The sequence below is a fragment of the Onychostruthus taczanowskii genome, unplaced genomic scaffold, assembly GCF_017590055.1.
Source record: "Onychostruthus taczanowskii isolate IOZ18803 unplaced genomic scaffold, ASM1759005v1 scaffold19, whole genome shotgun sequence".
NCBI lineage: Eukaryota > Metazoa > Chordata > Aves > Passeriformes > Passeridae > Onychostruthus > Onychostruthus taczanowskii.
The window spans coordinates 11,641,637-11,667,942 of NW_024499128.1; the positions used below are offsets into that span (position 1 = coordinate 11,641,637).

Sequence of the window (26,306 nt, forward strand, 5' to 3'; positions counted from 1 at the left end):
GCAGGGATTGCTGTCTATTGCTCATGTGCCGGGTCCCCATCCTCACTTTGGAGACAGGAACTGGAGGGGGTGGAAATTAGCCAGGTAGGGGGGTGGTGGATGCTTGGGGAGCAAAGAAAGACCCCACTGTTCCTCGGGGGCTTGGAGGGCTGTGCCATTGCCACACTGCTGGCAGGGTCCAGCTTATCCCCATGCTCCCAGCATCCCTGGAGCTGTGAGAGGAGTGACAAGAGCTGTGGCTGGGCTTCCTCACCTGCTCACAGGTGTTGCAGAGTGGATGTGCAATGATGCAGAGCTGAAGACGGGGAGGGGGATGTGCTGAGAGGCGCTGCCACAGCCAGGAGCTGCCCGGGCTGGCTTCGTGGTGCCGGAGCGCGGGGCTCCCGGGAGGCACGGCGTGGTGTGGTGTGGTGTGGTGTGGTGTGGCGTGCCGTGGTGTGGTGTGGTGTGGTGTGGCGTGCCGTGGTGTGGTGTGGTGTGGTGTGGTGTGGTGTGGTGGCACGGAGCCCTGCTCCGGCTGTAACTGGAAACAGGCTGTAAGCGGAGCCGGGGCCGGCTGGTGACCGCAGACCTGCCTGGAGAGCGGAGCTGCTGCCTCTGGAGCTCTGCCCGCCGATGCCGGCACTCCGAAGGTACAGTCCTGGGCAGCCGCGCGTCCCGCCGGGCTGGGGCGGGTGAACCCCCGAGGCCAAAGCCTCCATCCCCTCCCTGCATCCAGCCAGGCACAGCCCCAGGCTGTGGCAGTGCCACCGGGGCTGCCCCGCGCCGTGTCCCTGGGGTGAGGTGGCTTTGCCTGCCTCACCCACGTGGCTGGAGACATTCAGGAGTGACCCGACTAAAGGATGCTCTGGGTACCCACTGCCACCACAGAGACCCCTCACTGCCAGGTTTTGCAGCCAGGGTCCCTCCTGTGTGCTGCTGCTGGATGCAGCCCTGTCCAGACAGCCTGGAAACAGCCACCGAGGCTGGGTGCCCCTCTGACCCCCTGCTTTGCTTCCATCCCCCTGCACCTGGGCACAAAAGCCTCTTGGCCAGCTCTGCCGTGCCAAAGGCAGGTGAACCAGGACAAAGAACATGGGGAGGTGTTTTGGAGTCTGGTATGGAGGCTGGGACCATGGGAAGCAGCATCTGTGTGGGATGAAGCCCCCCTCTCTCCCTTTATTCCCCCCCTCTTGGAGAGCCCTTGTCATGGGCAGGGAGGCACCACGGGCACAGCCATGGCAACAGCACGGGAGCTGTGCCAGGGCACCGAGAGCACTGCCAGGGCCACCCTGCCTGGGGGGACAGAGGCAGGGACTGTGGAGGGCAGTGGGGTGTTGGCAAGGACTGCACGAGTGGTGGGATGCAGGGAGGGACCTCTAGCAGCTTTTACCAGGCTGGTACCCCTTTGCTCTCTGCCAGCAGAGAGGGAAGGGCTGTGTCCCTGCCTGAGGTGGTTCCCTGCCACATCGTGGTGCCCAGGCTCTGTGTGCCCATGCCATAGCAGGGGTGGGGTGGTGCTGTGTGGCAGGTGCCTGTGTCCCTGGCAGGACAGGCTCTGTCAGCCCCATATGGCTCAGTGGCCATGGCAGACCTGTGCATGGGCTGTGACAGTGCCAGTAGGGCTCCTGCTGATCCTGTTTCTGTCACAGACCCTCTCCTGATGCCTGCCAGGTGCCTCTCATCCCACCCTGCCCCTGTGCCCACCCTGCACTCCAGAGCTGCCTCCATCTGTGCAGAGCAGGATGTGTCTATTCCTGAAATTCATGCAGGGAGCAGGCAAAGCCATGGGATCACGGTGGATGGTGCTCCACTGCAGATGTGGCACAGAGGGACAAGTTTGGGGACAACACAGTGCCAGGAGGTGCTGGCCTTGGGCTCTTCTGATCCTGGAGGAGACCAATGGGTTCAGTCCAGCAACTGCTGCTGGTTCTTTGGTTCTGCCAGCTGCTGCACAGCTGGATGCTTCTGTCTCCCCAAACACATCCCCTGTAAGGGGGTGCAGCTGCCCCTGCCTACACCAGCCCCACTGCAGCCTGCAGGTGATCCATGTGGGACAGCGAGTTCCCACTGCTGCTGCTTAAACTTTGATGAGCTGCAGGAATCCAGGCCTGGCATTAACATTTGATGTGGTCACCACCCCGCTCCCGGGCACGTGTATGTGCAAACACGCTGCTGGCACTGCCACGGGCCACACGTGTGGCACATGCAACCCCCCTTGCCAGCTGCGTGTGGGCACGTGTGGCACCCTGCCCATACCTGACACCTGGCATGGCATGAGGAGTGCCCTGCAGGCTCTGGGCTTCCCAGTGCTTCCCAGCAGGGCTGTGGAATTTGGTCTGGTGTTGTGTCCCTTGCGCCGCTCCCCTTGGGCGTGCTCCCGCTGCTGCCTTGGGCTCTGCAGAATTGTCACCTCTCTCTTGGTGCCGCCGTTTGGCTTCTCGGATCCCAGCGCTTCATCCGACTCGGTGCTGACTGGAGGAAGAGGCTGATTCCTCAGGGAGGGGCAGAGGAAGCCCCGAGGCGCGGGGAGGGTCCCGTTTTGGGGTAACGATGCTGCCCCTGCAGCGCTGCCCTGGGGGGATGCTCCCAGCAGCGGGAGCCTCTCCCTGCTCCTTCGGAAAACTCTCGGGGCTGGCGTGGTGCATCCCTTACATTATTCATGCCGCCGCGAGCCTGGCGGTTGGGTTACAGCCGGATCCCAGCCACCGGCACCGCGCTGCCGGCTCGGGGGTGCGCGGGAGCAGGAGCAGCTCCGCCGGGCTGCCCCGGGCCGGGTCCCGCCGCCCCAGCGCCATGCCAAGCGGGCGGCCACCGGCGCCCGAGGGAGCCACGCACGGGCATGTGCCTCGCCAAAGCCGGGCACAGGTAAATTCCCAGCCGGGGCAGGCGGCGGGGTCCCGAGCCGAGCGCTGTGCCGGGAGCAGGCTCCTGCCCGCACTGGGCATCACCTCCCAGCGCCCCGCCGGAGCATGAGCACCCGCCGCTGCCAGGATGGCCGGCAAGAAGGGGGAGCCCAAAGGGAAGGCGGGCAAAGGGAAAGGGAAGGATGGCAAGAAGGGCAAGAAGGAGGATCCCAACGAGTCGGAGGATGCCTCGGATGCGGAGCTGCTGAAGGCAGAGGAGAGCGAGGAGACGGAGGTGGTGGAGGAGGAAAAGGAAGAAAAGGAGGAAAAGGAAGAGGAAAAGGAGGTGGAAAAGGAGGAAAAGGAGAAAGATGAGGAGGAGGTGGTTGCAGAGGAGCCCAAGAAGGGGAAGGGGAAGAAGGGGTTGCCCAAGGCAGGAGTGGCAAAGAAACTGGGCCGTGGGAAGAAGGAGACGGAGGAAGAGGAGGGCGAGAGCAGTGCTGCAACAGCCAAGAAGAACGCGAAGGGCACCTCCAAGCTGATGATGGGGCTGGCAACTGACAAGAAGAAGAAAGGGGCCAAGGGTGCAGAGGCCAAGGGCCAGCCCAAAGATTCTGTGGAAGCCAGCCCAGCCGAGGAGGAGGCGGCAGAGCCTCCGAAGGCCCGGGCAAAGCGGAGCCTCCGCAGCACCTCGAAGCTCTTCCTGGGCTTCAAGAACCTGGGGCTGCGCCGGCCCAAGAAGGGGCAGTTCAAGAACACATCCCGCTTCTTCTGGGGCCTGCATAAGCACAGCACCAAGAAGAGGAAGAAAAAGAAGAACAAGGCAGTGCTCAAGTCCACCTCCAACCTGATGATGCGCTTCAAGCAGGTGGGCAAGAAGAGGAAGGAGGAGGCCAAGGAGGAGGCCAAGAAGGAGCCACCATCGAGGCCGTCCTTCCTGCTGCTGCGGCGGGGCGGGCAGGACCCCGAGGACGGCTCATTGCTCTTCCGCCGGCGCCCGGAAAGGAAATTCAAGCCCCGGGCGCAGGTGCTGAGCAAGGCGGCCTCTGCCACGGGCTGGCTGGCCAGGAAGGTGCTCTCCCGGCGCGGGCGGCTGGTGGGGGGCGGCCGGGCGACTGACGCGGCCTGGCTGTCCCGTATCGGTGCCAAGAAGCTGCCGTTCCCCGCGGAAGACGAGATCCTCAGGCACCGGGCCAACATGAAGCGGATCCCTGGCGGTGTCGGGCTGTCGGCGCCCGGCACTTCGCGGCAGGGCAGCATGGCGAGGCGGCCGTCCCGGCGGCGCTCCCAGCGCGCGGCCGCGGAGCCGCCGGTGCCGCGCTACGGCTGGGCCGAGGAGGAGAACGGAGCCTTCGGCCGCCGGCGAGGCTACGGCAAGGAGGATGGAGCCTACGGCTCCCGCCGTGGCTATGGCAGGAAGGAAGAGGGAGCCTACGGGCCCTGGCGCAGTCAGCCCAAGGAGGAAGGTGGAGCGTACGGCCCTCAGCACGGCTACGCCGAGGAGGACGGAGCCTACGGCCCGTGGCATGGCTACAGCGGGGAGGAGGATGGAGCCTACGGCCCCCAGCACAACTACTCCGAGGAGGAGGAAGGCTACATGCAGAGCCCAGCCTACCCAGCAGGGTATGGCTTCGAGGACGCGGTGCCGGCCCCCTACTCTGACTACCCTGGCTATGAGACAGAGGAGGAGTATGACTACTACGGGGGGTTTTGGGAGGATGGTGAGCAGCCAGGGCACCCCTACGGCGACTCAGAGCTCGAGGACGAGGGACCCTATGGTGGTGGGTCTCCCCTCAGCCTCTATGACCCGTACAGCAGTGACCCAGAGTACGGTGAGGAGGCAGCAGGGCCCTTCGGCTACAGGGGGGACCCCTACGAGGACTTTGGGGAGCCCTTTGCCCGGGGGTACCCTGGGGGCCAGTACCCCGAGCATCGCATCCAGTACAGCGAGGGTGGGTGGGCGCCGCACGCCCAATCCTCCTGCAACCCCTACGCCCTGGGCCTGGAGGAGATCGCGGAGGGAGAGGAGCCCGAGGAGTGGGAAGAAGAGGAGGAAGAAGAGAAGGAGTATCCCTTTTCCATGCTGAGCGCCTCCTCGCTCCGGGGCATGCGGGAGACGCTCTCCTCCAAGCTCTCCCTCAACAGGAAATTCAGGCTCTTCCCCCGACCCCAGGTCAAGCTTTTCGGCAGGGACCGCCTGGACGTCCCCCTCCCGCCGTCCCCGCACCTTCCCGCGGCCCGTGACGAGGACGACTACGACGAGTACGAGCCGCCGCCGCCCCCGGCAGCCCCCGGCCCCGCGGCATCCCCGGCACGCCCGGTTTCGGCAGCGCGGGCGTGCGGGAGCCCCCTGGGGCAGTTCCTCCAGCGATCCCTCTCGATTCCTGCCAGCCGCCCGCCGCGAGGTGCCGGGGGATTTCGGGGGTCCCGCACCCCCCAGCTCTCCTACAGGCGCTCCAGCCGCAGGCTGGCGGGGATGGAGAGCGCCGCTTTGGGGGGCCGGGACTCTTCCTCACCGGGGGGGCCCTGGGGGCAGCCCCCTCCCCGGGAGCCGGGGGCTGCTCGCCGGCCGTCGCTCCGTAACCCCTTCGCCAACCCCGGGCGCTCCTCTTCGCCGCCGCCCGTCCCCCCGCGCCCCGGTAGCACTCGGGGCGAGGGGCCGCGGCGCTCCCCCTCCCTCGGTGCCAGCCTCCGGCGCTTCGGCGCCGAGCCCCCCGCCCCGCCACCGCCCGCTCCCCGCTCCCCGGGGCCGGGGGGGAGGCGCCTGGGGGGGCCCGGGGCCGGGAGAGCTCTGTCATCGCGCCGGAGCAGCCCCCCCGGGCTGCCGCTCCCCCAGGCCTGGCCCCGGCTTCCCGAGCCCCCCACCAAGGCGGTGAAGCCCCTACAGAGGACCCCCTTCCTGGCACCATCGTCCCGCCCCGGCAGCCGCCGCCTCGGCCCCTCCTGGGGTGAGGAGCTGCCCCCCTGGCAGGGCGCCCCGCGGGGTCCCGCCGGGGTGCCCCCTCCGCCCAGCCCCGCTCCCAGCACCCCCAAAAGTTTCATCCAGCGCATCGGGCAGCCCCTTGCCGGGATGGCCCCCCACTCCCCACCTCCGAGGCCGTCTGCTGAAGCGGGGGGCCGCAGCCTCTCCAAGGGGCGCTCCGTGGCGCAGTCCCTGGCTTCGCTGCTCGTAAAGAGCATATCCCCCAGCAAAGCCCCCTCATCCTCACCACCCAGCCGCCTTCCCTCCACCCGCTCGCCCCCCATGCCCCGGCGCCCATCCCGGCGGGACGGGAGCACCCGCCGGTCTCCGAGCCCACCCTCGGGGCGCCGGGGCTGGGCCGAGGTCGGGCGCCCCATCCTCTCCTCCAACCCACGGGGCAACCGCAGCCCCTCACCGCCCCGCCGCGCCGCTTTCCCACCGCCCCACGGGCGAGCCCCCGGCTCTCCGGCCGTCCCCCGGCACGGCGCCCGTCCCCCGGGGCCGGCGGAGCCCACGGAGGGTGACGGGGCCGGGGAGGAGGGCGCGGGGCGCTACGCGGTGGTGACGCCGCAGGTGCAGAGGTTGGGCTCCTTCCGCCGCGCATCCCGCATGTACAAGCAGCACTGGTCCACGCAGCACGTCGTGCGGGTGCGGGAGATGCCCGACGCCTGGACAGCCGAGCAGGGGCTCCCCCAGCAGCCCACCCAGCGCGGCCGGCGGTGGGCAGGCCAGTGGGGAGCCGATATCGCCCGGTACCTGTGCCAGCGCCCGCCGGCGGGCGGCTGGAGGGACAGGCACCCCTGGGCAGAGGGGTACCTGGGCAGCAAGCAGCCCTGGCGCAGCAAGGTAACGCCCGCGGGGAGCCCCTCGGGGGATGGAGCCGGGGGTGGGCTGGCAGCTGGCGGAACCCGGGGCAGGGTGGCGAGTTAAGGCGCCTGATGGCTCACCCGGGCACGAAACAGAGGGGTTTGCAGTGCCCAGGGCGGGGGGAATGGCTGTAGTGGGTGTCTGGGTGCTGGCGGGGGTCCTTCCGTGGGGAGCAAGCTGGAAGAGGGGACCATCACCGGTTGTGTGTCCCCCCGCGAGCGGCCCCTCTGGGGACACTTGATTCTGGGGTATGGAAATGCAGAGACCCGATCCCGGGGACGGGTGCAGGTGGCACGGTGACCCGGCGGGGTGTCCGCTTTCCTGCCCACCCCCTGGCCGGGTGCCAGCACAGGCTCCCGTGTGACACCTGTCCTGTGTCACCCCTGCACGTGGCCGGGGGGAGCAGCCTCAGCCCCCTTCCATCACCTGCCCTGAAGGCGATGCCCACGGTGAGCGGGATTCCCAGGAGCAGGTTTTCCTGGGACCAGCCCCAAGGTGGCCTTGTGGCCTCACGTTTCTGTGTTCCAGCACTGCTGCTCTCAGCTGACACACTATGCTCCTCCTGGGGGACTGGTTTTGGGGCTGTGGGGTGCCAATGCTGACTGCGTGTCCCCTGGTTTGGGGTCACAGACGGTGTTTTGGAGTGGTGGTGCTGACTGGGTGGGACATCTGAGGGTGCTGGCACATCCCGGCCACGTGGGGTGTTTGCTCCATGCAGATGCAGTCACTGTGCAGCCTGCCCATCGTGAGGTACCAGGAGCCACAGGAGGAGGACGGGCTGGAGGACATGACCCAGCTGGAGTGAGTGTCCCTGTCCCCTACGCCGTGACTCAGCTCTGTGGGGGACAACGGGGCTGCAGCCCCCAGTCCCATATCCCTGACCCTGCTATCCCACCCCATCTCATCCCAACATGGGCTCTGCCTCAGCCTCCCGGGCCTGGAGATGCTGGGGGCACTCTGGGCACAGCAGAGTCCCTCTGTCACCTCCTCTGTCCCTCTGCCCCCCCTAACTCAGCCTGTGCTCCACGGCAGGGACCTGCAGGAGGCTGCAGTGCTGAGCAACATCCGGACGCGGTTCGAGCGCCAGCTCATCTACGTAAGCTTAGGGGGACACAGCACCCCCCAAAGAGTGTGGGGTGGGGTCTTTGGGGAGTCACCCCCCCGAGGGCTCGCAGCCCCACACCCTCTCTCTGGCAGACCTACATCGGCAGCATCCTGGTGTCGGTGAACCCGTACCGGCTCTACAACATCTACGGCAAGGAGCAGGTGCAGCAGTACGAGGGCAGAGCCCTGGGTGAAAACCCACCGTGAGTACCAGGCTGTCCCCAAACGCCCTGAGGGGATGGGGTCACTCCCATCTCCACCCCCCACACTCAGATCCCGCAGCAGAGCCTGGGTCACTGGGTGCTGGAGTGGGTGTTTCTGTGCATGGGGAAGCTCAGGGCATTTTGGGGGGCCCTGTGCTGGGCCAGCATGGCACCTCCCACCCCCTGCTTCTCCCCACCCCAGGCACCTCTTTGCCATCGCAAACGTCGCCTACTCCAAAGTGATGGATGCCAAACACAACCAGTGTATTGTCATCAGGTGGGACAAGGCTGTCCCCAGGCACAGCCCCTGATTAACACCACCCTCACTGCTGGGCGGCTGCCACCAGCCTGGCTGGGCCCCGGGGTGCTCAGGGGGTTTGGGGTGGGCACCCCTTGCCTGGTGGTGGCCCCAGCCATGCCCCTGCTCTGTGTTTCAGCGGGGAGAGTGGCTCAGGGAAGACCGAAGCCACCAAGCTGATCCTGAGCTACCTGGCAGCCGTCAGCCAGAAACGCAGCGCTGCCCCACAGGTAGGGTGCTGCCCTGGGGACATCCCTGGGTCCCCATGTCCCCATCATCTTCTCCCACCTCCATCCCTCTGTTCCATCCCTCCTCCTCACGGCTCTGCTGCTCTCTCCTTGTCCCAATGCTTCCACCTGGACCTTGGCAGATAGAGGTACCGAGGGGACACGTGGGCTGGGATGGGTCAGGGGGACACAGAATCGTGGTGTCACCTTGGCCATGGCACTCCAGCTGTGGGGGAAAGGCAGGAGGGCCAGCAGGAAATCAGTGCATGCGCAGAGATGGAGCCTTTGTGCTCTCTCACGTCCTCATTTAACCTGGCTGTGGTGCACACCTCAAATTCGGGCACCCACGGGCGTGTGTGTGGAGCGTGGAGTGGCAGGGATGGTGGCAGGGTGTCACAGGGGGGGCCCTAGCCTTGGAGATGCCCCGTGGTGTGTTGGGTGCCCAGGTTCACCCCCCCCAGCTCTCCCCATCACCACGACAGATCCTGGAGGCGACCCCTTTGCTGGAATCCTTCGGCAACGCCAAAACCGTGAGGAATGACAATTCCAGCAGGTTTGGGAAATTTGTGGAAATCTTCCTGGAGGAGTAAGTAATGCTGAGTAATCTGTGAGTGGCTGCTCCCACCCCGTGCCCCCTGCTGCCCCAGGGGTGTCCAGCCCAAGCCAGCCCCTTGTCCCTTGGCTCTGGGAGGACACATAGGGATGTTTTTGGGACAAAGCTGGTATGGAAAGGTGATGGCACCTGAGGACAGGTGGCTGTCCCTGGGGTAAGGGCAGGGATGCTGTGACCTGGCTGGCACCTTTACCATTCCCAGTCCCCATCCCTGTCCTCATATCCCATCCCATCCTCTCTTGGCCCCACTGATCTTGGCAAGGGGTGCCTGATATCACAGCCAGGTGCAGACACCTCTCCCTGCCCACCCATCCCTGGTGGGGGGCATCTGGGGAGCAACAATGACCCCCCATTTTGTTGGGGGGCATTGGGGCACGGGTGGGTGTGCTGGGGGCCACAGCCCCTGCCCACACCGAGGTTGCCAGCCGGGTGCCCACTGTCCCCCTGCAGCGGCTTGATCTGCGGTGCCATAACCTCGCAGTACCTGCTGGAGAAGTCCCGCGTGGTCTTCCAGGTGCGCGGTGAGGGGGTCCTGGGCTCTGCCCCCCACTCTGCCCCCTCTGCCACCCCCTCCCCAGCCCTGTCCTCTGCTCTCCAGGCCAAGAGCGAGCGCAACTACCACATCTTCTACGAGATGCTGGCAGGGCTGCCGTCCCAGCAGCGGCAGCGGTACTGCCTGCAGGGCGCCGAGACCTACTACTACCTGAACCAGGTAGTGTGCCCCTCCCCAGCCCTCCCACAGCCTGATTTTTCGGGGGGCTGCCCAACTTCAGGGTGCTGGTGGGCTCCCTATTCCTCAATGTGTGGATGAGGAGGATGCTCAGGGCAGGGTGACCCCCCCATGCTGGGTGCTGACCCCCCCGGGACACACTGATGGACTGAGGGGGTTGTGCCAGGGTGGGAACTGTGAGATTCCGGGCAAGGATGACGCCGAGGATTTCCGCCGGCTGCTCAACACCATGGAGGTGCTGAACTTCAGCGTGGATGAGCAGAACAGCATCTTCCGCATCCTCTCCTCCGTCCTCCACCTGGGCAACGTCTACTTTGAGAAATACGAGGTAGTCCACGGGGAGCCAAGCTGTGCTCCCGGGGCGTGGTTTGGGATGTGGAAAAGGGGGGATCACAGATGCCACGGCACCGCTGTGTCCCGCAGACCGACTGCCAGGAGGTCGCCACGGTGGTCAGTGCCACCGAGATCCGCACGGTGGCTGAGCTGCTGCAGGTGTCCCCCGAGGGCCTGCAGAAAGCCATCACCTTCAAGGTGACGGTGAGTGCAGGGGGCACAGCCTGGGAGGGGGTCTCTGGCCCCTGGGGACCACCCTGGGCTGATGTTGCTGCAACCCCATCATGCCATTGCCCAACCAGGAAACGCAGCGGGAGAAGATTTTTACCCCTCTGACTGTTGAAAGCGCCGTGGATGCCAGGTAGAGGAAGGGGGGGGCTGCATTTCAGGAGGGTGTGGTTACCCCTCTGACTGTTGAAAGCGCCGTGGATGCCAGGTAGAGGAAGGGGGGGGGGCTGCACTGCAGGAGGGTGTGGGGGGGTCTGAAATGCAGATGCAGTCACTGTGCAGCCTGCCCATCGGATGGTGTGGGAAGTGGAATGCCAGGGATGGTGTGGGAAGTGAAATGCCAGCTGGGAAAGGGGATGATCAGGTCCCCCAGTGTGGATTAGATTCTGTGGTGATTAAAACCGATGCTGTGGTGGGTGCTGGCTGTGGCAGTGGAGTACACTGGTGCCTTTCCAGAGCTCCAGCACTCTGCTCATCTCTCCCCTTCCCAGGGATGCCATTGCCAAGACCCTTTACTCCCTGCTCTTCGGCTGGCTCACGGACCGCATCAACAAGCTGGTGTACCCGCGGCAGGAGGCCCTGTCCATCGCCATCCTGGACATCTATGGCTTTGAGGTGAGCAGGATTCATCCCACCTCCATCCCGCCTCAGTCCCAGCTCCATCCTCCCAGGCTCCATGGATCTTCCTTCTGGCAGGACCTCAACTTCAACAGCTTTGAGCAGCTGTGCATCAACTACGCCAACGAGTATCTGCAGTTCTTCTTCAACAGGATTGTGTTCCAGGAGGAGCAGGTGGGGCTGGTGGCAGTGCTGGGCTCTGCTGTGGGGCTGGGGGCACAGGGCTGACCTGGTGCCCACCCTGCAGGAGGAGTACATCCGGGAGCAGATCGAGTGGAAGGAGATCCCCTTCAGCGACAACCAGCCCTGCATTGACCTCATCTCCCAAAAACCCTACGGCATCCTCCGGATCCTGGATGACCAGAGCTGCTTCCCCCAGGTGAGGGGCTGCCTGGGGATGATTGCTGCCAGCACTGGGAGGTCACTGTGGCTGGGGAATCACCATGGACCAGGGCTGCTCTTCTCCTGGGCTGTCCTGGACAACCTGGGAAATCCCCCAGGTTCCTCCAGGCTGGATAAGCCTAAAGAATCATAGAAACATCATGGAATCACAGAATGGCTTGGGTTGGAAAGGACTTTGGAGATCACCAAGCTCCAGCCTGCTGCTGAACTGCCTGAGCTGTGTGTCACTCCTGTGTCCCTTCCCAGGCCACCGACCACACGTTCCTCCAGAAGTGTCACTACCACCACGGGACAAACCCGCTCTACACGAAGCCGAAGATGCCACTGCCCGAGTTCACCATCAAGCACTACGCAGGGAAGGTGACCTACCAGGTGTGTGACATTGGGATGTTAAGGCAGGTTAAAGAGGAGGTTGATCCTCCACCAAGGAGTGAAATGCATCTCTGGGGGGTCTGGCTGGGGTCCTGGAGCTCCTTGCCTCACCCTGTCATCCTGCCCTGCTGCTCACCATGAGGTGTTGCTATTTGCCAGGTTCACAAGTTTTTGGATAAAAACTATGACCAGGTCCGTCAGGATGTGCTGGACCTGTTCATCAGCAGCAGGACCAAGGTAGGGCCCTGCCTGGTGCTGGCTCTGCAGTGACAGTGGGCATCAATAGCCCCCTTCCACACATTCCTTTCCATGTCCCCAAGGCTGATGAAGCCCAGGGGGACCAGAAGCAGAGGATGCCTCTGGCTGTACCCATGGGATCCTCTGGGCTTGACCCCTCAAGCATTTGGCACAAACAGGCACATGGGCTGCTCCTGTGCTCTGTATTATCCATATCCTCATCCCCATCCCTATCCAGGCAATCCTGCCACAATTAGGGCTGGGCACAAAAGGAGCAGCTGGGCTGTGAAGAGGATGTGGGAGAGCTGCACCACCCCGGCCACCTTCCTCCTCTCTAACCCTTCCTGTGTCCCCAAGGTGGTGGCCAACCTCTTCTTCGGCCATGCCCAGGTGATGGCCCGGCAGAGGAGCCTCATCAGGAGGAGCAGCACCAGGACACGGCGGTACAAGGCTCCTACCGTGGCTGCACGGTTCCAGCAGTCGCTCCTGGAGCTCGTGGAGAGGATGGAGAGGTCAGTGTGGGCAGGGTGGGCAGCCAGGCTGTCCTCTGGGCTTTTGGGAGCTGGACCTGAGCCCGAGGTGCCTGGCTGGCTTTGTCCCTCATTCCCTGTGGCTGACAGGGTCTCTCTGCCACAGGTGCAACCCCTTCTTTGTGCGCTGCATCAAACCCAACAACAAGAAGGTGAGAGCCGGGGCTCTGCTGCTGCTGCTGGTGCCTCTGCTACCCCTGCTGGCACTGGGAGTGCGTGGGCACACGGCAGGCGGGGGTTTGCCCATGCAGTTGCTGATGCTTCTCCCCATCCCCACCCCAGGAGCCGGGGCTCTTTGAGGTCGACGTGGTCAGGACCCAGCTGCGGTACTCGGGGATCCTGGAGACCATCCGCATCCGCAAGGAGGGCTACCCCATCCGCATCCCCTTCCTCGTCTTCATCGACAGGTGCCCGGGGGCTGCAGGCTGGGCACTGCCATCCCAGCCAGGGGACACCACAGAGTTTGTGGGCGTTTTGGGGGCAGCGTTTGGGCTGGGATTCCCCCACAGTGGCCGCTGGGAACCCCTCGTGTTAATGCACAGCTCTGGGAGAAGCTGCATCTCCAGGCGCAGTGTTTGTCACCACAGGGAGGGTCTGTGCTGGTGTCCCAGCGGGGTCACAGTGGTGACAGTGTCTTGGGCTCACCCAGGTACCGCTGCCTCGTTGATATGTGGTCCAACGTCATTCCCAATGGAGCCAACTGTGTGGAGATGCTGAGGAGCCTCTGCCCCGTTAACCCCAGCATGTACTACGTCGGTGTCACCAAGGTACTGTCCCAAGAGGGGGCTTGGCTGCAGTGATGCCCTGGGGGTGGTGACCGAGGCAGGGAGCTCAGGGCCTCACCCCTGCTCCCAGCTCTTCCTGAAGGAGCAGCTGTACCAGGCGCTGGAGAGCAAGCGATGCCGTGCCCATCACCTGGCCGCGCTCACGCTCCAGCGCTACGCTCGCACCTTCTTCATCAAGCGGCGCTTCCGCTCCCTCCGCCGCAAGATCGTCCTCCTGCAGAGCCGGGCGCGGGGATACCTGGCCAGGTGGGGGTCCCTGGGGGTGGCGGGTGGGCAGGGGTGGGTGGCAGAGGGTGACGGGTGCCCTCCTGCAGGCAGCGGTACCGGCGCATGCGGCACACGCTCATCAAGTTCAGGTCGCTGGTGCACATCTACGTGAACCGCCGGAGGTACCTCAAGGTGAGGTGGGGCCTGTCACATCCCAGGGGGTTCCAGGGGACCTGCTGCCCCCCTGCTGCATGCTCAGTCTGGAGAGGACACTGTGGCATCCCCAGACTGCGAGCCCCACCACGCGCCACCCTACCAATCTCCTCCGTGCCCCATTGGGTATGGGCAGTGCCTTTTTGGGGTGAAAACCCTGCTGATGTTGGGGAGGGGGGAATGGCAGCCCAGGGTGCCGTGATGCCTCAGGGTCTCCCTTCCTCCGGTGGGACTCAGCACGGCTGCTCTGCTTGCAGAGGAAGGAGGATGCTCGCCGGCGGGCCGAGGAGGAGAAGGAGAGGATGAAGCAGGTAAAGATGTGCGAGCACACGTGTGATGCACGTGCAGCCCGTGTCGCTGTGCCCTCATCCCTGCCCATCCCTGCGCTCCTGGCCGCGGCACCCGTGGCTGCTGGGGCAGGGAGCAGCACGGCAAGCGGGCACATCCCTGTGCAGGAGCTGACGCGGAGGGAGGTGGTGGATGTCACCCACCTGGAGATCCCGGCCGAGCTGATGGGGCTGCTGGAGGCCGCTGCAGGTGAGCGGGTCCCGCACCGCCATCGCTCCCAGCCCCTTGTTCCCCCCACGACGGCCGTGCCGTAGCTTCCCGCTGTGCCGCAGCCGCTCGGGAGGTGAATGCCGGCTGCGTGGTGCTGGTGCCGCCGCCGGCGCTGCAGCCCGACCCCCAGCTCACCCTCCCGCTCGACATCAACGACTACCCCATGGCCAAGTACGTGCGGGGCCACTTCCAGGTAAGGTGGGCAGCGGGGAGCTTTTCCCGACGGGCAGACAGCTTTTTGGGGAGTCCCTGGCACCGCGGTCGTGGTGGAGCAGTGAGGTTCAGGGTCCCCGTGGTGGCTCCCCGCACTGTCCCACCGGGCTCTGCCCCGGCTCCCACCCCGGGGACACCACGGGTAGCAAGAGAGGCTGGATCCGGGGTGGCTGTGGTGCTGTGGGGAGCTGGCTGCCACCTCCCTCCCTCCCCGTGGGTTCCTGTCGTCTCCAGAGGCCGGGGGGACCCTGCTGAGGTTATCGGAGAGAGACCCGCTGAGCCCTCCTGGACGCCCGACGCGGGGCGGATCCGGAACGCTGGGGCGGGAGACCAGGTCGCTTTGCTCCCGGGACCCCGGCCCCACCCACCGTCACTTTGCCCCATTCCTCTTCCTCATCCCTATTTTTGCCCCGTGTTTCCCAGTCCCCGGCACCCTGAATGACAGCACCGGGGCTGGATAAGGCTCCCAGCCTTGCCAAGGTGTTGCCACGGAACTACAGAATGGTTTGGGTTGGGAGGGACCATCCAGTTCCACTCCCTGCCATGGGCAGGGACACCTTCCACTAGACCAGGTTGCTGCAAGCCCTGTCCAACCTGGCCTTGAACGTTTCCAAGGATGGGGCAGCCACAGCTTTTCTGGGCAACCTGTGCCAGGGCCTCACCACCCATCTCTGGTGCTGCCAGCACAGCCTGAGCCCCTCCCTGCCCCACTCCCAGGACGCTGCTGGCCCCATCCTTCACCCCAGCCCTTTGGCAGCCCCACAGGCTCCACCCAGCATCAGCACCGTGGGGCCAGCCCCTCGTGGCCTGAGGCTGTCCCCAGGTAGCCATGGGTGCGGGTGTCACCGCAGGAACCTGCATTTGGGATGCTGACGGCCCCGCTGAAAGCCCCCCTCACCCGGCTGGATGAGGAGCTGTGCCACGAGGCTCTCAGCCTCTTCCAGCTGGTAGGTGGGATGGCACGGGGTCCATCCCCGCAGTCCCCCGCCCGCTCTGTGCCCGGGGCCAGAGGGAGGACCTGGCTGTCCCTGTGGCAGATCCTGCGGTTCATGGGGGACCCGGGGCTGGGCGGCCCGCAGGAGACCCTCTTTGGCAACTACATCGTGCAGAAGGGGCTGTCAGTGCCGGGGCTGCGGGACGAGCTCCTGGCACAAGCTGCCAACCAGGTGTGGAGGAACACCAACGTCAACAACGAGGAGAGGGGCTGGCTGCTGCTGGCCACCTGCCTCAGCGCCTTCCCCCCGTCCGCCGCCTTCGACAAGTACCTGCTCAAGTGAGCTGGGCGTGGGCTCCGGGGTGGGGAATGGGCAGGGCTGGGACCCCCGGGAACACACCGGTGCTCATGCCTGGGGACACTGCTGGGGCTTTTCAGGGCTCTCCTAGCACCTGAGGCTGAGGTTGCTGCCTACACCCCAGCTGGTTCCTCCACGATTGCTTGGGCCAGCCTGGCACACATGGCCAGGTCCTGTTGGGAATGCTCTGAGGTCCCTTCAGGATCCCTCTGGCCAAGCTGGCATATGTGCTCCTGTCCCTCTAGGTTCCCCAGGGCCAGCCTGGCACATGTACCCAGGGATACTTGCCAAGTCCCACTAGAAATGCTCTGAGATCCCTCCAGGGATGCTCTTAATCCCTCTGTATAGTAGAAACAGGCAATCCCCCAGCGGGGGAATAATGTTCTCTGACTCCAATGATTCAGAAAGATGAACAAATGCTTTATTAAGCTATACTATATTACACTGATACTATACTAAAACTATACTAAAGAGATTCTGTACTAAAGAATACTAAAGAAAAACCCATGGCTGTCTCCAGACAGACACAACACACGTGGATCCAATTGGTCAAGGAATCCAAACAACCTTCACCAGTGTCCAATTAACAAATCACTTTGGGTAAACAATCTCCATAACACATTCCACATGTGCCAAACAGCAGAAACAGTGAATAGAGATAAAAATTGTTTTCTCTTCTCCTCTGAGCTTTCTCTGCCTTCCCCACGAAAAATCCTTGGGGAAGCTGTGCCTGCTGCTCTCTGTGACGAGAGCCGTGTCCACACCTCTGTGGCCCCCTGTCCCAACCTGGCACCCACACGATCCTCCCGCAGCACCCTGCCTTCCCCTCAGGTTCGTGTCAGACTACGCCTTCGCTGGCTACAAGCCGGTGTGCCAGCGCAAGCTGATGCACGCCATGGCCCGCTCCCAGCTGGGCGCCGCGGCCGCCCGCGCCTTCCCCCCGTCGCTGCTGGAGTGGACGGCGAACCGGCAGCAGGCCAGCATGGCCCTGGACCTGCACTGCTTCAACGGTGCGGGCAGCGCGGTGCTGGGCACAGCGCTGGCGAGGGCCGGCCCCAGGGTGACCACCCTCACGGGCAGCGGGGACTGGTGGCACCTGCTCATTGTGCATCCCTCCCCAGGTGACCAATTCTCCTGCCCCGTCCACTCCTGGAGCACAGGCGAGGACCTGGCAGGGGATGTCCTGAAGCTCAGGTACGGGCTGGCTTGGCACCCACCCACCCTGCGGGTCACGCTGTCACCTGGGGCTGCCTTCGGTGTCCCCAGGATGTGGGAGCCTGAACGCCCAGCTCATGGGCAGCATGGATGGGTGTGTAGCTCCCTGTGGTGCCCGTGCCAATCCCCAGTGTCTGGCTGTTGGCAGAGGGCTGACAGAGGGCTGGCGTGGCTGGTCTGTGGCTATGAAGGCTGGTGCCCAGTGGGCTGAGCTGGCTGGACACGACTATGTCCTGGACCTTGTCTCCGACCTGGAGCTGCTGCGGGGCTTCCCCAGACAGAAATCCTGCTTCCTCATCGCATGGGATGGCACCGAGAGCCACAGCAGGGACAGCCGGCCGTAGGTACCCGGGCAGGGATGGTGCCCCACTGTGGGGCTGGTGGGGGAGCCCTGGCACCGGGCTGGATGGGTGCCAGGGCTGGGTGGGCTCCTGAGGGGAAACCTGGCACTCAGTGGATGCTTGATGAGTGCATCCTCCCTCTCTGCAGGGTGCTGGGACACGGATTTGATTTGGATGAAGTGCCTCCTCCCCCAGCTGTGAAAGCCCCCACACTGCCCTCCATGGAGGCGTATCACCCCCATGGTAGGGCATTGTTCCCCCCAGCTCCTGTCCCCCAGTGCTGTGACAAAGCACTGCCGTGCCAGTGGTCCATGCCTTGTCCCCTCACAGATGGGGAATTTGGGGAGCCACGCAGCCAGAAGGGTCTGGACCGGTACCTGGACAGTCTCTTTGACCCCGTGCTCTCCTACGGCAATGGGGTGAGAGGGGTGTCCCCCTGCCTCAGGCATTTTGGGGGGCAGGTGGCTTTGCCACTGTGCCCTGACACCTGTCCCCCAGGAGCTGGAGAAGCCGTCCATCCTCTCGCAGAGGCTGAAGGGAGGAGGTGGCGTGGGAGGGGGGAACAGTGGCACTGATGCCACCCAGAGCAAACCTCCCGTGGCTGCGGAGACGCGTCAGCCGAGGGGTGAGCGCCTCCAGCAGTTCCACACCCCCAGCCAGCCCCCTGCCTCAGTTTCCCTGTCTGATCTTTGGTGTGGGGAACATCCCTGCACCCTGAGCCCCACAGCTCTGACTGAGCTCTCCTCTTTGCTGTCACAGGCACAGAGCCAGACCCATCCCCACAGCGCCGGGCAGATGTCAACCAGCCACCCGGAGCCTCGGTCAGTGCACGGGGCCGGGAGGGGTCAGGCCCCTTCTCTGCTTCAGAGCACCTCTCTGGGGCAGCCCCTGGGCACGGGAGCAGCTGGAGGTGCCAGGTGTTGATAGCATCGTGTCCCTTGCAGGGCAGAGCGGCAGAGGGGACGCCAGCCCACGTCCCCCAGCCCCGGCCCTACTCCCAGAAAGCCGGTAAGGGGTCCCGGTGCATCGGGGTGGCCGCAGGGGTTCGTGGCACTGAGCCAGGACCCCTGAGCCGTGTGCTTGGCTCCGCAGCAGCCGTGGGCCGGCGGTGGCCGGGAGAGCCAGTGCGGCATTCCCGGCTCAACTCGGAGCACTTCCCGCGGCCCACGCACGACATCCGCAACATCATCCGGCAGTGCCAGCCCGGCCCGCGCAGCTCCCAGCCCCACAGGTGCACACCTGGGCCCCAGCCACGCCCAGGCCTTCTCCTGCCTGGGGCTGCCTGTGCTGGTCCTGGTGCCGAGGTGCAGGGAGTCCCAGGGTATACGGAATGCCGGGGTGCAGGGAATGCTGGGGTGCCCCAGGTGATGGGGCTGCAGGTGGTGTACAGGGTACAGGGAATTCTGGAGTGCAGCTGGTGCTGGGGTTCAGCTGATGTGGGATTTTGTCCTGGCAGCAAGCTCTTTGGGAAGAAGCTGGACCCCCATGAGGAAGCCATGCAGATCCTGAAGGAGCAGCTCTCAGCAGCCCGGGTGCCATCAGCTGTGGTAGGGATGTGGCCGCCCCCGTGTCCCCTTGACGGGGCTGGGGTGTCACTGGCACTGCCCACAGCCCCTCTGTGCCTTGCAGGGGCCCAAGGAGGTGGTGGCTGCAGTGAAGCCGGTGCCAAGTGCCAGGTACCAGCTGCGAGCACCCACAGGACGTCCTGCAGCCACGCAGCCCCCAGGTATTGCTGGGCAGAGCTGTGGCACTGGGGGGCCACGGTGGAGTGAGGCACTCGGCCCTCCCAGTGGCACGGCTGATGCCTGGTGGGATAACTGCTGTGTCCAGCTCAGGCAGAGAGCTGCTCCCCGTGCCTCAGTTTCCCCAGGTGGAGCAGCTGTTGTTGGTTCCCCCTGGGGATTGCAAGGCTTTCTGTCCCTTTGCAGTCTTTGTCTCACGGGAGCTCCCGTCCGAGGCGCAGCAGGTCCAGACCCAGCTGCACCGCAGCTGCAGCGAGGACTTCTACACCTACCACAACGTGCCCTGGAAAATATTCATCCGGAAGGAGGTGCAGATTTTGGGGACAGGTTGGTGCCAAGGTCCTACCGGGATAAGAGGTTTACACCAAGCCCTGGTCTCTCTCCTGGCAGGTTTTCTACCCCAAGGACAACATCAACAACCCACTGCTGCTCGACCTCATCTTCCGGCAGGTGAGGCACCGAGCTGGCCCCGCAGCCCCCCGGGGTCCCCTGGAGATGGGGCACTCCCCAGTGTGGTGATGATTTACTCATCCCACTGTGGCCACCCTGCCTGAGCTGCCGTGGAGGAGCTGGGGCTGTTGCGAGCTGGGGCTGGGGGGATTTTTGCTCCTCCCCACACAAGCCCACTGCCCCTCACCCCCTTTCCCAGATCTTCAGTGATGTGCTGTCTGACACCTGCATCCGGATCAGCCACGAGGAGCGGCTCCGCCTGAAATCCCTCTTTGGTAACCCTGTGTCCTGCTGCTCCCTGCCTGGGGGCTCACACCCAGCCACTCTTGTGCCTGTCCCCGTCTCCTGGGTCTCTATCTCCAAGCCAGGACTGGCTCTGCTTAACCCTGGGTAGTTTTGCCTCCAAAAGTAATGATCCCCGCCCTGTAATTTAGCCCTCCACAACATCACAAGTTGTGTCAGGTCTCAGCCAGCTGCTGGGGGGACACACATCTGTCCCTGCAGCACAGTCCTGCCAGGCATGGGAAGGGCACGAGCAGCCCTGTTTTCGCTGGGAACTCTGTCCACACCCTCTCCAGGCAGGGGGTGCTCACGGGAGATATTTCCCCCTCCCCACAGCGGAGAACAAGCTGGACTCCTTCAGCCCGGTGGCCACCGAGAGTGTCAAGAGGGAGATCATTGCCGCGGCCCGGGATGGCTGCGAGGTGTACTTCTCCCGCCTCTTCCCTGCCACGGTGAGAGGCCAGCAGGGTCAGCATGGGGGGCATTGTGTCACCATGCCCCTAGCTGAGGTGCTGTCCTGGCCCCCAGGGCAGCGTGGGGACGGGTGTGCAGATCCTGGCCGTGTCCCACGCTGGCATCAAGCTGCTGCGGGTGGTGAAGGGCACCAATGTCCCCAGGGAGCAGCTGCGGGTGCTGCGAGCCTACAGGTAGGGGTGGCCAGGGTGGGGTGGGTGCCGTGGGTGCCACAGATGCTGGGTGTTTCAGCCTCCCCTTGCCCTGCCCCAGCTACCCCGACGTGCTCTTCGTGACCACCCCATCCAGGAACATGCTGGAGTTCAACCTGCGCGGCGAGAAGCTCATCCTCTTCTCCCCCAAAGCCCCCCAGGTCAAGGTCATGGTCGACCACTTCATCACAGAGCTCAGGAAGGTGGGGGGTGCCCTGGGGCCAGGGTGGGTTTGTCCCGGGGGTCAGACCCTGCCCGTGTGCTTGTGTTTGGGAGGTTGGGGTGGGCAGAGGAGGGCATCCTGTGAATGGGACCGTGGCTGGATTTGGGGGAATGGTCCTGAGGCTGTGGATGCTTGAAGTCCCTGTGCTGGGTGGGGTGTGGGTGTCCCTATGTGCGTGGGCTGTGCCAGACCCCCTGTGCCCAGGACTCTCAGTATGTGGTGGCCGTGAGGAACTACAGCCCAGAGGACGGGGGCCAGCTCAGCTTCCATAAAGGGGACATCATCCACCTGCAGTCACTGGAGCACCCTGAGAGAGGTGAGGGGCCCCCAAAGCTCCCCATGCCAAAATGCCTTTGATGGGGAACACAGGGGAAGCAGACTGCTGGCTTGCCCTGCCCTGGAGGTGGCTGTGTGCTTGCCTTGCATCCTCTGACACCCCATGTCCCCATGGTGTCCCCATGGTGTCCCTGCAGACCACTACTATGGCTGCGTGGTCCGCAAGAAGGTGATGTACCTGGAGGAGCTGAAGACAGGCACCCAGGATTTTGGTGGGTGCCACACTGTCCCTGTGTGTGTCCCTGTGTGTGTCCCCTCCTGGGTCTGGGGCACGGGGCAGGGTCCTGCCTCTCTCACCTCTCAGCAGGATGGTTTGGGGTCTTTTTGGCACTGACCTGATGCAGGGGAGATGCTCCCCTGCAGGTCCCACCCTGGTGCCACCCACATCCCTCAGGTGGCAGGCTTTGTGGCCCCTGGTCTGCACCTTTCCCTTGAGTGATGCCAAACTGCAGCTGCTTCCAGCCAAATCCCATGGCCAGATCCCTGAAAAGCGCTGTGGGGCAGAGGAAGGAGGGAGCAGGCAGAGAATTTCAGGGCTGACCCCACGGCTGCCAGCCCTGTGCCATCCCCACCATCTGTCTGGCACAGGGTGGAAGTTTGGGGCCATCCATGGCAGGTCAGGGCTCTTCCCTGCCGAGTACGTCCAGCCCGTGGCGGCGCCCGACTTCGTCCACCTGCCTGCGGAGAGGAAGGAGGAGCCCAGGGACAAGCAGGGCAAAGTGGCGGCCTCGGCGGCCGTGGCCGTGGCCGTGGCCTCCACTGCTGCTGCCCAGGAGCTGGACCGCAAAACCGAGGTGGGTCCTGGCCCGGGGCTGTCCCCGGTGCTGGCCGTGCCCGGTGCCCACTGCCCCGGCCCACAGGTGTCCCCAGCCAGTGCCACCTTTGTGGAGGAGGGAGGTGGTGATGAGCAGCTCAGCGATGTCACCGGGGCCTGTCCCATGCTGGCCTTTGCCCAGCGGCATTTCCGAGCAGCACGACGTGGGACCACGTGAGTGTCAGCGGTGGGACGGGGCATGCCGTGGTGGGGACACCTGTGCTCACCTGCTGCCTTGTCCCTCTGCCAGGGATTCCCGTGGGATGAAGGTGCCAAGTGTGCTGGAGATGCTGACGTTCACCAAGGTGTGGAGAAGTGGAGTTCTGGGGTGTCCTGCTGTCACCTGCAGGTCCCTTTGAGATCCCAGCAGGGTCCTAGAGCTGGCCCTCTCCCCTTCTCCAGATTCCCATTCAGGAGTCACTCATTGAATTTGTGGATGGTGGCCTCAACAAACTGGCTGCTGAGGCTTTCCAAGGTAGGCAGGGGCACAAGTGTCCTGTCCCCCTGTCCCTCAGCCCTCCCCAGCCCTGTCCTTGGAGAAGGGTGGGGCTGGACTGGGATGGGCAGAGGAGGGGTGTCTGTTTAGTTCTGGTCCCACTGCTCCATGTGCCCAGGATGTGCCCACCCAGGAGAGCACGTCCCTGGGGAAGGGACATGCTGACCTGTGTCACGTGTGGCTTTGTTGTCCCCAGCCGTGATGAAGTTCATGGGTGACCACCCCCTGCGGGGGCACACAGAGCTGGACATCGTCTGCACCATCCTCAGGGTAAATCCATCACTGGGGCGCCGAGTCCTGGGGGTGGCCTGGGCAGGCGGTGGCAGAGAGGTGGCAGCTGTGCCTGTCCTCAGCTGTGTGCAGAGCACGAGGTCCTGCGGGATGAGGTGTACTGCCAGATCATCAAGCAGATCACCAACAACACCAGCTCCAAGCCGTGAGTCCCTCCACCCACGTGGCACAGCAGAGGCTGGCACTGGGACACTTGCACCCTGGCCAGGCCGAGCTGCTCCAGCCTGCGGGGACACCTGGGGACCTCACCCTGTGCTGCTCCCCAGGGTGATGGTGCCACCATGGGCATCCTCACCCTGCTTAGGAGATCAGCCCTGGCTGTTCCCACAGGGACAGCTGCCAGAGGGGCTGGAGGCTGCTCTACATCCTCGCTGCCTACTACAAGTGCTCTGAGGTGCTCCGGCCCTTCCTTGTGGCCTTCCTGCAGGATGCCAGCAGGCACCCGGAGCTGCCTTTCCACGGTAGGGGCTGTGCACACACCCCAGGGTGCTGGGGGCACGGTGGGAAAGGACACCCCAGGTGTCACAGAGCTCAGGAGGAGCTCTAGCAGAGCCAGCGTGCAGCTCAGCCCCATCTTTCATCCCGGTCCCTGCTCCTGCCAGGCATCGCCAAAGCCTGCGAGCAGAACCTGAGGAAAACCCTGCAGTTTGGTGGCCGCAGCCTCTTCCCCAGCAGCATGGAGCTCAAGGCCATGGTGGTGAGGCCAGGGGCTCGTGGGTGCCCGTGGGGTGGAACAGGGCTGGTATCAGCTTGAGATCCCCCCCAGAAGTTCTGGGTACCCACATGGGGTCAGGCTCTCCCTGTGGATTTGGGATCTCCCTCAGACACTGCCCTGGAACGGAGCTGATCTTTTTTGGGGATCTTCCCAAAGGAGCACAGCCCTTCTTAGGGTCTGCTCTTCACCTCTTTGGGGGTACCCTGAGCCTTCAGGGGTCCCCAGTGGGGATGGAGCTCTGTGGACATGGACTGGGGGCATGATGGTTCAGGTGGACAGGACGGGCAAGAGACAGGATGATCCCAATGGGATGGTTCCTTAGGGACAGCTGCAGGATTTGGGGTGTCCTGTGGGTTCTTGCTGTGTGAAGGGCCCCCCTGCACCCCAACGTGTCCTCCCACGCAGGCTGGACGCAGCGCCAAGCGCCAGCTCTTCCTCCTGCCCGGCGGCATCGAGAGGCACCTCAAGATCAAGACGTGCTCGGTGAGCCAGAGGGGACAGGAGGCTCAGTGCACCCCAAGATTACGGTGACACCTCAGCTGTGGGCACCCAGAGGGGGTGGATGTGGGGGGGCTGCACCCTCTGGCTGTGCCTGCTGTGGGACTTCATCCTCTGGGAAAAGCAGATCACCACTGGGATGAGCCTCAGTGCAGGGCAAGTTGGTGGCCGGAGCACAACAGGGAGAGGTGGCAGTGTCCCAGCCACCTGTCCCTGCGCCCAGGTGGCTCTGGATGTGATCGAGGAGCTGTGCTGTGAGATGGGGCTGCAGAATCCAGAGGCTCTGGAGGAATACATCCTCTTTGTGGTGACCGAGAGAGGTGAGGAGCTGGCAGGGGTGGGACAGACGGGACAGGACAAACCAGGACGGGACAGCCATGCGGGTGGTGTGGTGGCCCTACTCAGACTGCTGGGTGGCACAGGGCAGAGCGTGCGGCCGCTGACCCGCCGGGAATACGTCCTGGACGTGGCTGCCGAGACGGAGCTCCGGGACACCAGCTACACCTTCTGGTGCCGCCGCGTGGTCTGGAGCCAGCCCCTCAAGTTCGACAACGAGCTCTACGTCACCGTCCACTACAACCAGGTCGGGCCACCCCGTCGGCCTCCCCCAGGGCCACCTCCCTGTCTCCCTCAGAGCGTGCCCTGTCCCCAAGCCGTGTCCCTGTGCTCTCTCCCCCTCCCAGGTGCTCCCTGACTACCTCAAGGGGCTGTTCACCGTCCTGCCGCCGGCGAGGCCGGGAGAGCAGCACTTCCCGCACGTGGCCAAGCTGGCCGCCCTCCAGCACCGAGCCAAGGACCGCCACCACCTCCCCACGGCGTACGGCAGGGGACAGGGCACCTGGAGGGGGGGGAAATACATGTCCTGTGGGATTTGGGACCCACTGGCCAGCGCTGGCCCTGACCTCGGGCTCCCCACAGGCGGGAGATGCAGGACTACGTCCCTCCGCAGCTCTTCCGCCTGCTGAAGCCCCAGTCCTGGCTGCAGATGGTGACCCAGCACGTGCAGCAAGCACAGGCACTCAGCGCCCACCAGGCCAGGGCACAGCTCCTGGGTGAGGGCACAGGGAGGTGACAGCCACAGGCAGAGGATGCAGTGCTGATGAGGACATGGTGCTAATGAGGATGCAATGCTGCGGGGGGGTGCGATGCTGCCTGGAGGGTGATGATGATGATGATGATGGGGATGGGATGCTGCTAGGACAGGCAGCCCTTGTCCCTGCACAGAGCCTGCGGTGCTGCACATGCAGGATGGAGTGCCAGGACAGGACAGGCTGCTTCCAGGCCCCATTGGGACACTGGTTTTTTCCCTTGGATGCTCCTGGGGACTGGGCAGATGGGGGTGGCAGTGGGCACTGAAACCCCGTCCTGTGCCCTGCAGGGCTGCTGAGCGCCTACCCCATGTTTGGCTCGTCCTTCTTCTACATCCAGAGCTGCAGCAACAACGCCATCGTTTCGCCCTGTATCCTGGCCGTCAACCAGAACGGCCTCAGCTTCCTCAGCAAGGAGACCCACGTAGGTGTGGGGCCGTGTGGGACACGTGGAATCACGGAACGGCTCGGGCTGGAACAAACCTTAAAGCTCATCCAGTTCCACCCCCTGGCAGGGACACCTTCCACTAGACCAGTTTGCTCTAAGCCCTGTCCAAACTGGGGTCTGCGGTCCCTTTAGAGGGGTGGGTTCCCCTGTCACCCTTAGAGGGCCACCCCCCTGTCCCCCTCCCAGGAGCTCATCGCCAAGTTCTCGCTGAATGAGATCCACTCCACGCGGACGCAGCGCCCCACGGCCGGCTCCAGCTCTCCCTACGTGGAGATCACTCTGGGAGACCTCCTCGCCCAGGGCATCACCCAGCTGCAGCTGGAGCAGGTCGGGGACACCTGGGGACATCGGGGGGGGGGGGGGGCCCTGCTGGGGCTCTCACAGTGGTGGCACGGCCACTGCCCACCGGCGTGTCCCTCTGCAGGGCCTGGAGCTGTGCCGCGTGGTGGCCGCGCACATGGAGAGGCTGCTGGGTGCCCGGGAGAAGAGGCTGACGCTGCCGCCCAGCGAGATCACCCTGCTCTGAGCCCGCCACGGCCCGGACCCCCGGCACCCCGGACCCCCGGCACCCCGACAGGGGGGGACAGAGGGTGCAGTGACCATGGGGCGTCCCCATCTTGGCCAGTGGCCGCTGTCCCCCTGTCACCACCCCGCTCTTGTTCTGGGGTTTTATACACGCCCGGGAGCCCGGCATGACTCGGTGTCCGTGGTTTTGTGTTGCGCTCGCTGCCGCAAGGGCGATGCTGCCCCCCGTGTCTGATCGATCACCATCGGTTTCACCATCCCGGTGCCTCAGTTTCCCCCACCGGTCTCCGTGTCCGTTTCCCCATCCCCGTGCCTCAGTTTCCCCTCTATCCCGCCCGTGCCTCAGTTTCCCCGTGCCCC

At 64.5% G+C, this 26,306-nt stretch overlaps 1 protein-coding gene across 1 annotated transcript; it reads left to right on the forward strand.

The window, feature by feature from the left end:
* The first annotated feature begins 3,660 nt into the window (after positions 1–3,660).
* Positions 3,661–26,305, forward strand: MYO15A (myosin XVA). Its single transcript, XM_041401795.1, has 63 exons — positions 3,661–6,633; positions 7,373–7,455; positions 7,687–7,750; positions 7,852–7,961; positions 8,164–8,238; positions 8,399–8,489; positions 8,969–9,072; positions 9,550–9,613; positions 9,698–9,811; positions 9,996–10,157; positions 10,253–10,366; positions 10,465–10,523; positions 10,882–11,005; positions 11,087–11,182; positions 11,256–11,387; positions 11,657–11,782; positions 11,942–12,019; positions 12,377–12,531; positions 12,656–12,701; positions 12,832–12,956; positions 13,199–13,316; positions 13,405–13,580; positions 13,649–13,733; positions 14,012–14,065; positions 14,210–14,291; positions 14,375–14,505; positions 15,377–15,472; positions 15,563–15,798; positions 16,649–16,827; positions 16,939–17,011; positions 17,181–17,372; positions 17,522–17,616; positions 17,704–17,792; positions 17,872–17,998; positions 18,133–18,194; positions 18,318–18,381; positions 18,466–18,604; positions 18,830–18,920; positions 19,003–19,099; positions 19,302–19,423; positions 19,506–19,565; positions 19,765–19,840; positions 20,184–20,299; positions 20,376–20,494; positions 20,574–20,715; positions 20,940–21,051; positions 21,209–21,283; positions 21,660–21,865; positions 21,932–22,059; positions 22,136–22,190; positions 22,288–22,360; positions 22,578–22,651; positions 22,735–22,817; positions 23,003–23,133; positions 23,275–23,369; positions 23,793–23,870; positions 24,109–24,205; positions 24,308–24,468; positions 24,569–24,702; positions 24,804–24,937; positions 25,264–25,397; positions 25,608–25,748; positions 25,846–26,305. The coding sequence occupies exons 1-63, from the start codon at positions 3,676–3,678 to the stop codon at positions 25,945–25,947; spliced, it is 9,714 nt and encodes a 3,237-aa protein (XP_041257729.1). The 5' UTR covers positions 3,661–3,675; the 3' UTR covers positions 25,948–26,305.
* Position 26,306: the final 1 nt, after the last annotated feature.

Excerpts from the sequence above, each read along its gene's own strand:
- MYO15A (XM_041401795.1), top strand. The coding sequence starts at position 3,676 with ATGATGCGCTTCAAGCAGGTGGGCAAGAAGAGGAAGGAGGAGGCCAAG. Across the intron at positions 16,828-16,938 it reads GGACCTGCACTGCTTCAACG|GTGACCAATTCTCCTGCCCC; the intron begins GTGCGGGCAGCG and ends ATCCCTCCCCAG. Across the intron at positions 17,617-17,703 it reads GGAGGCGTATCACCCCCATG|ATGGGGAATTTGGGGAGCCA; the intron begins GTAGGGCATTGT and ends GTCCCCTCACAG.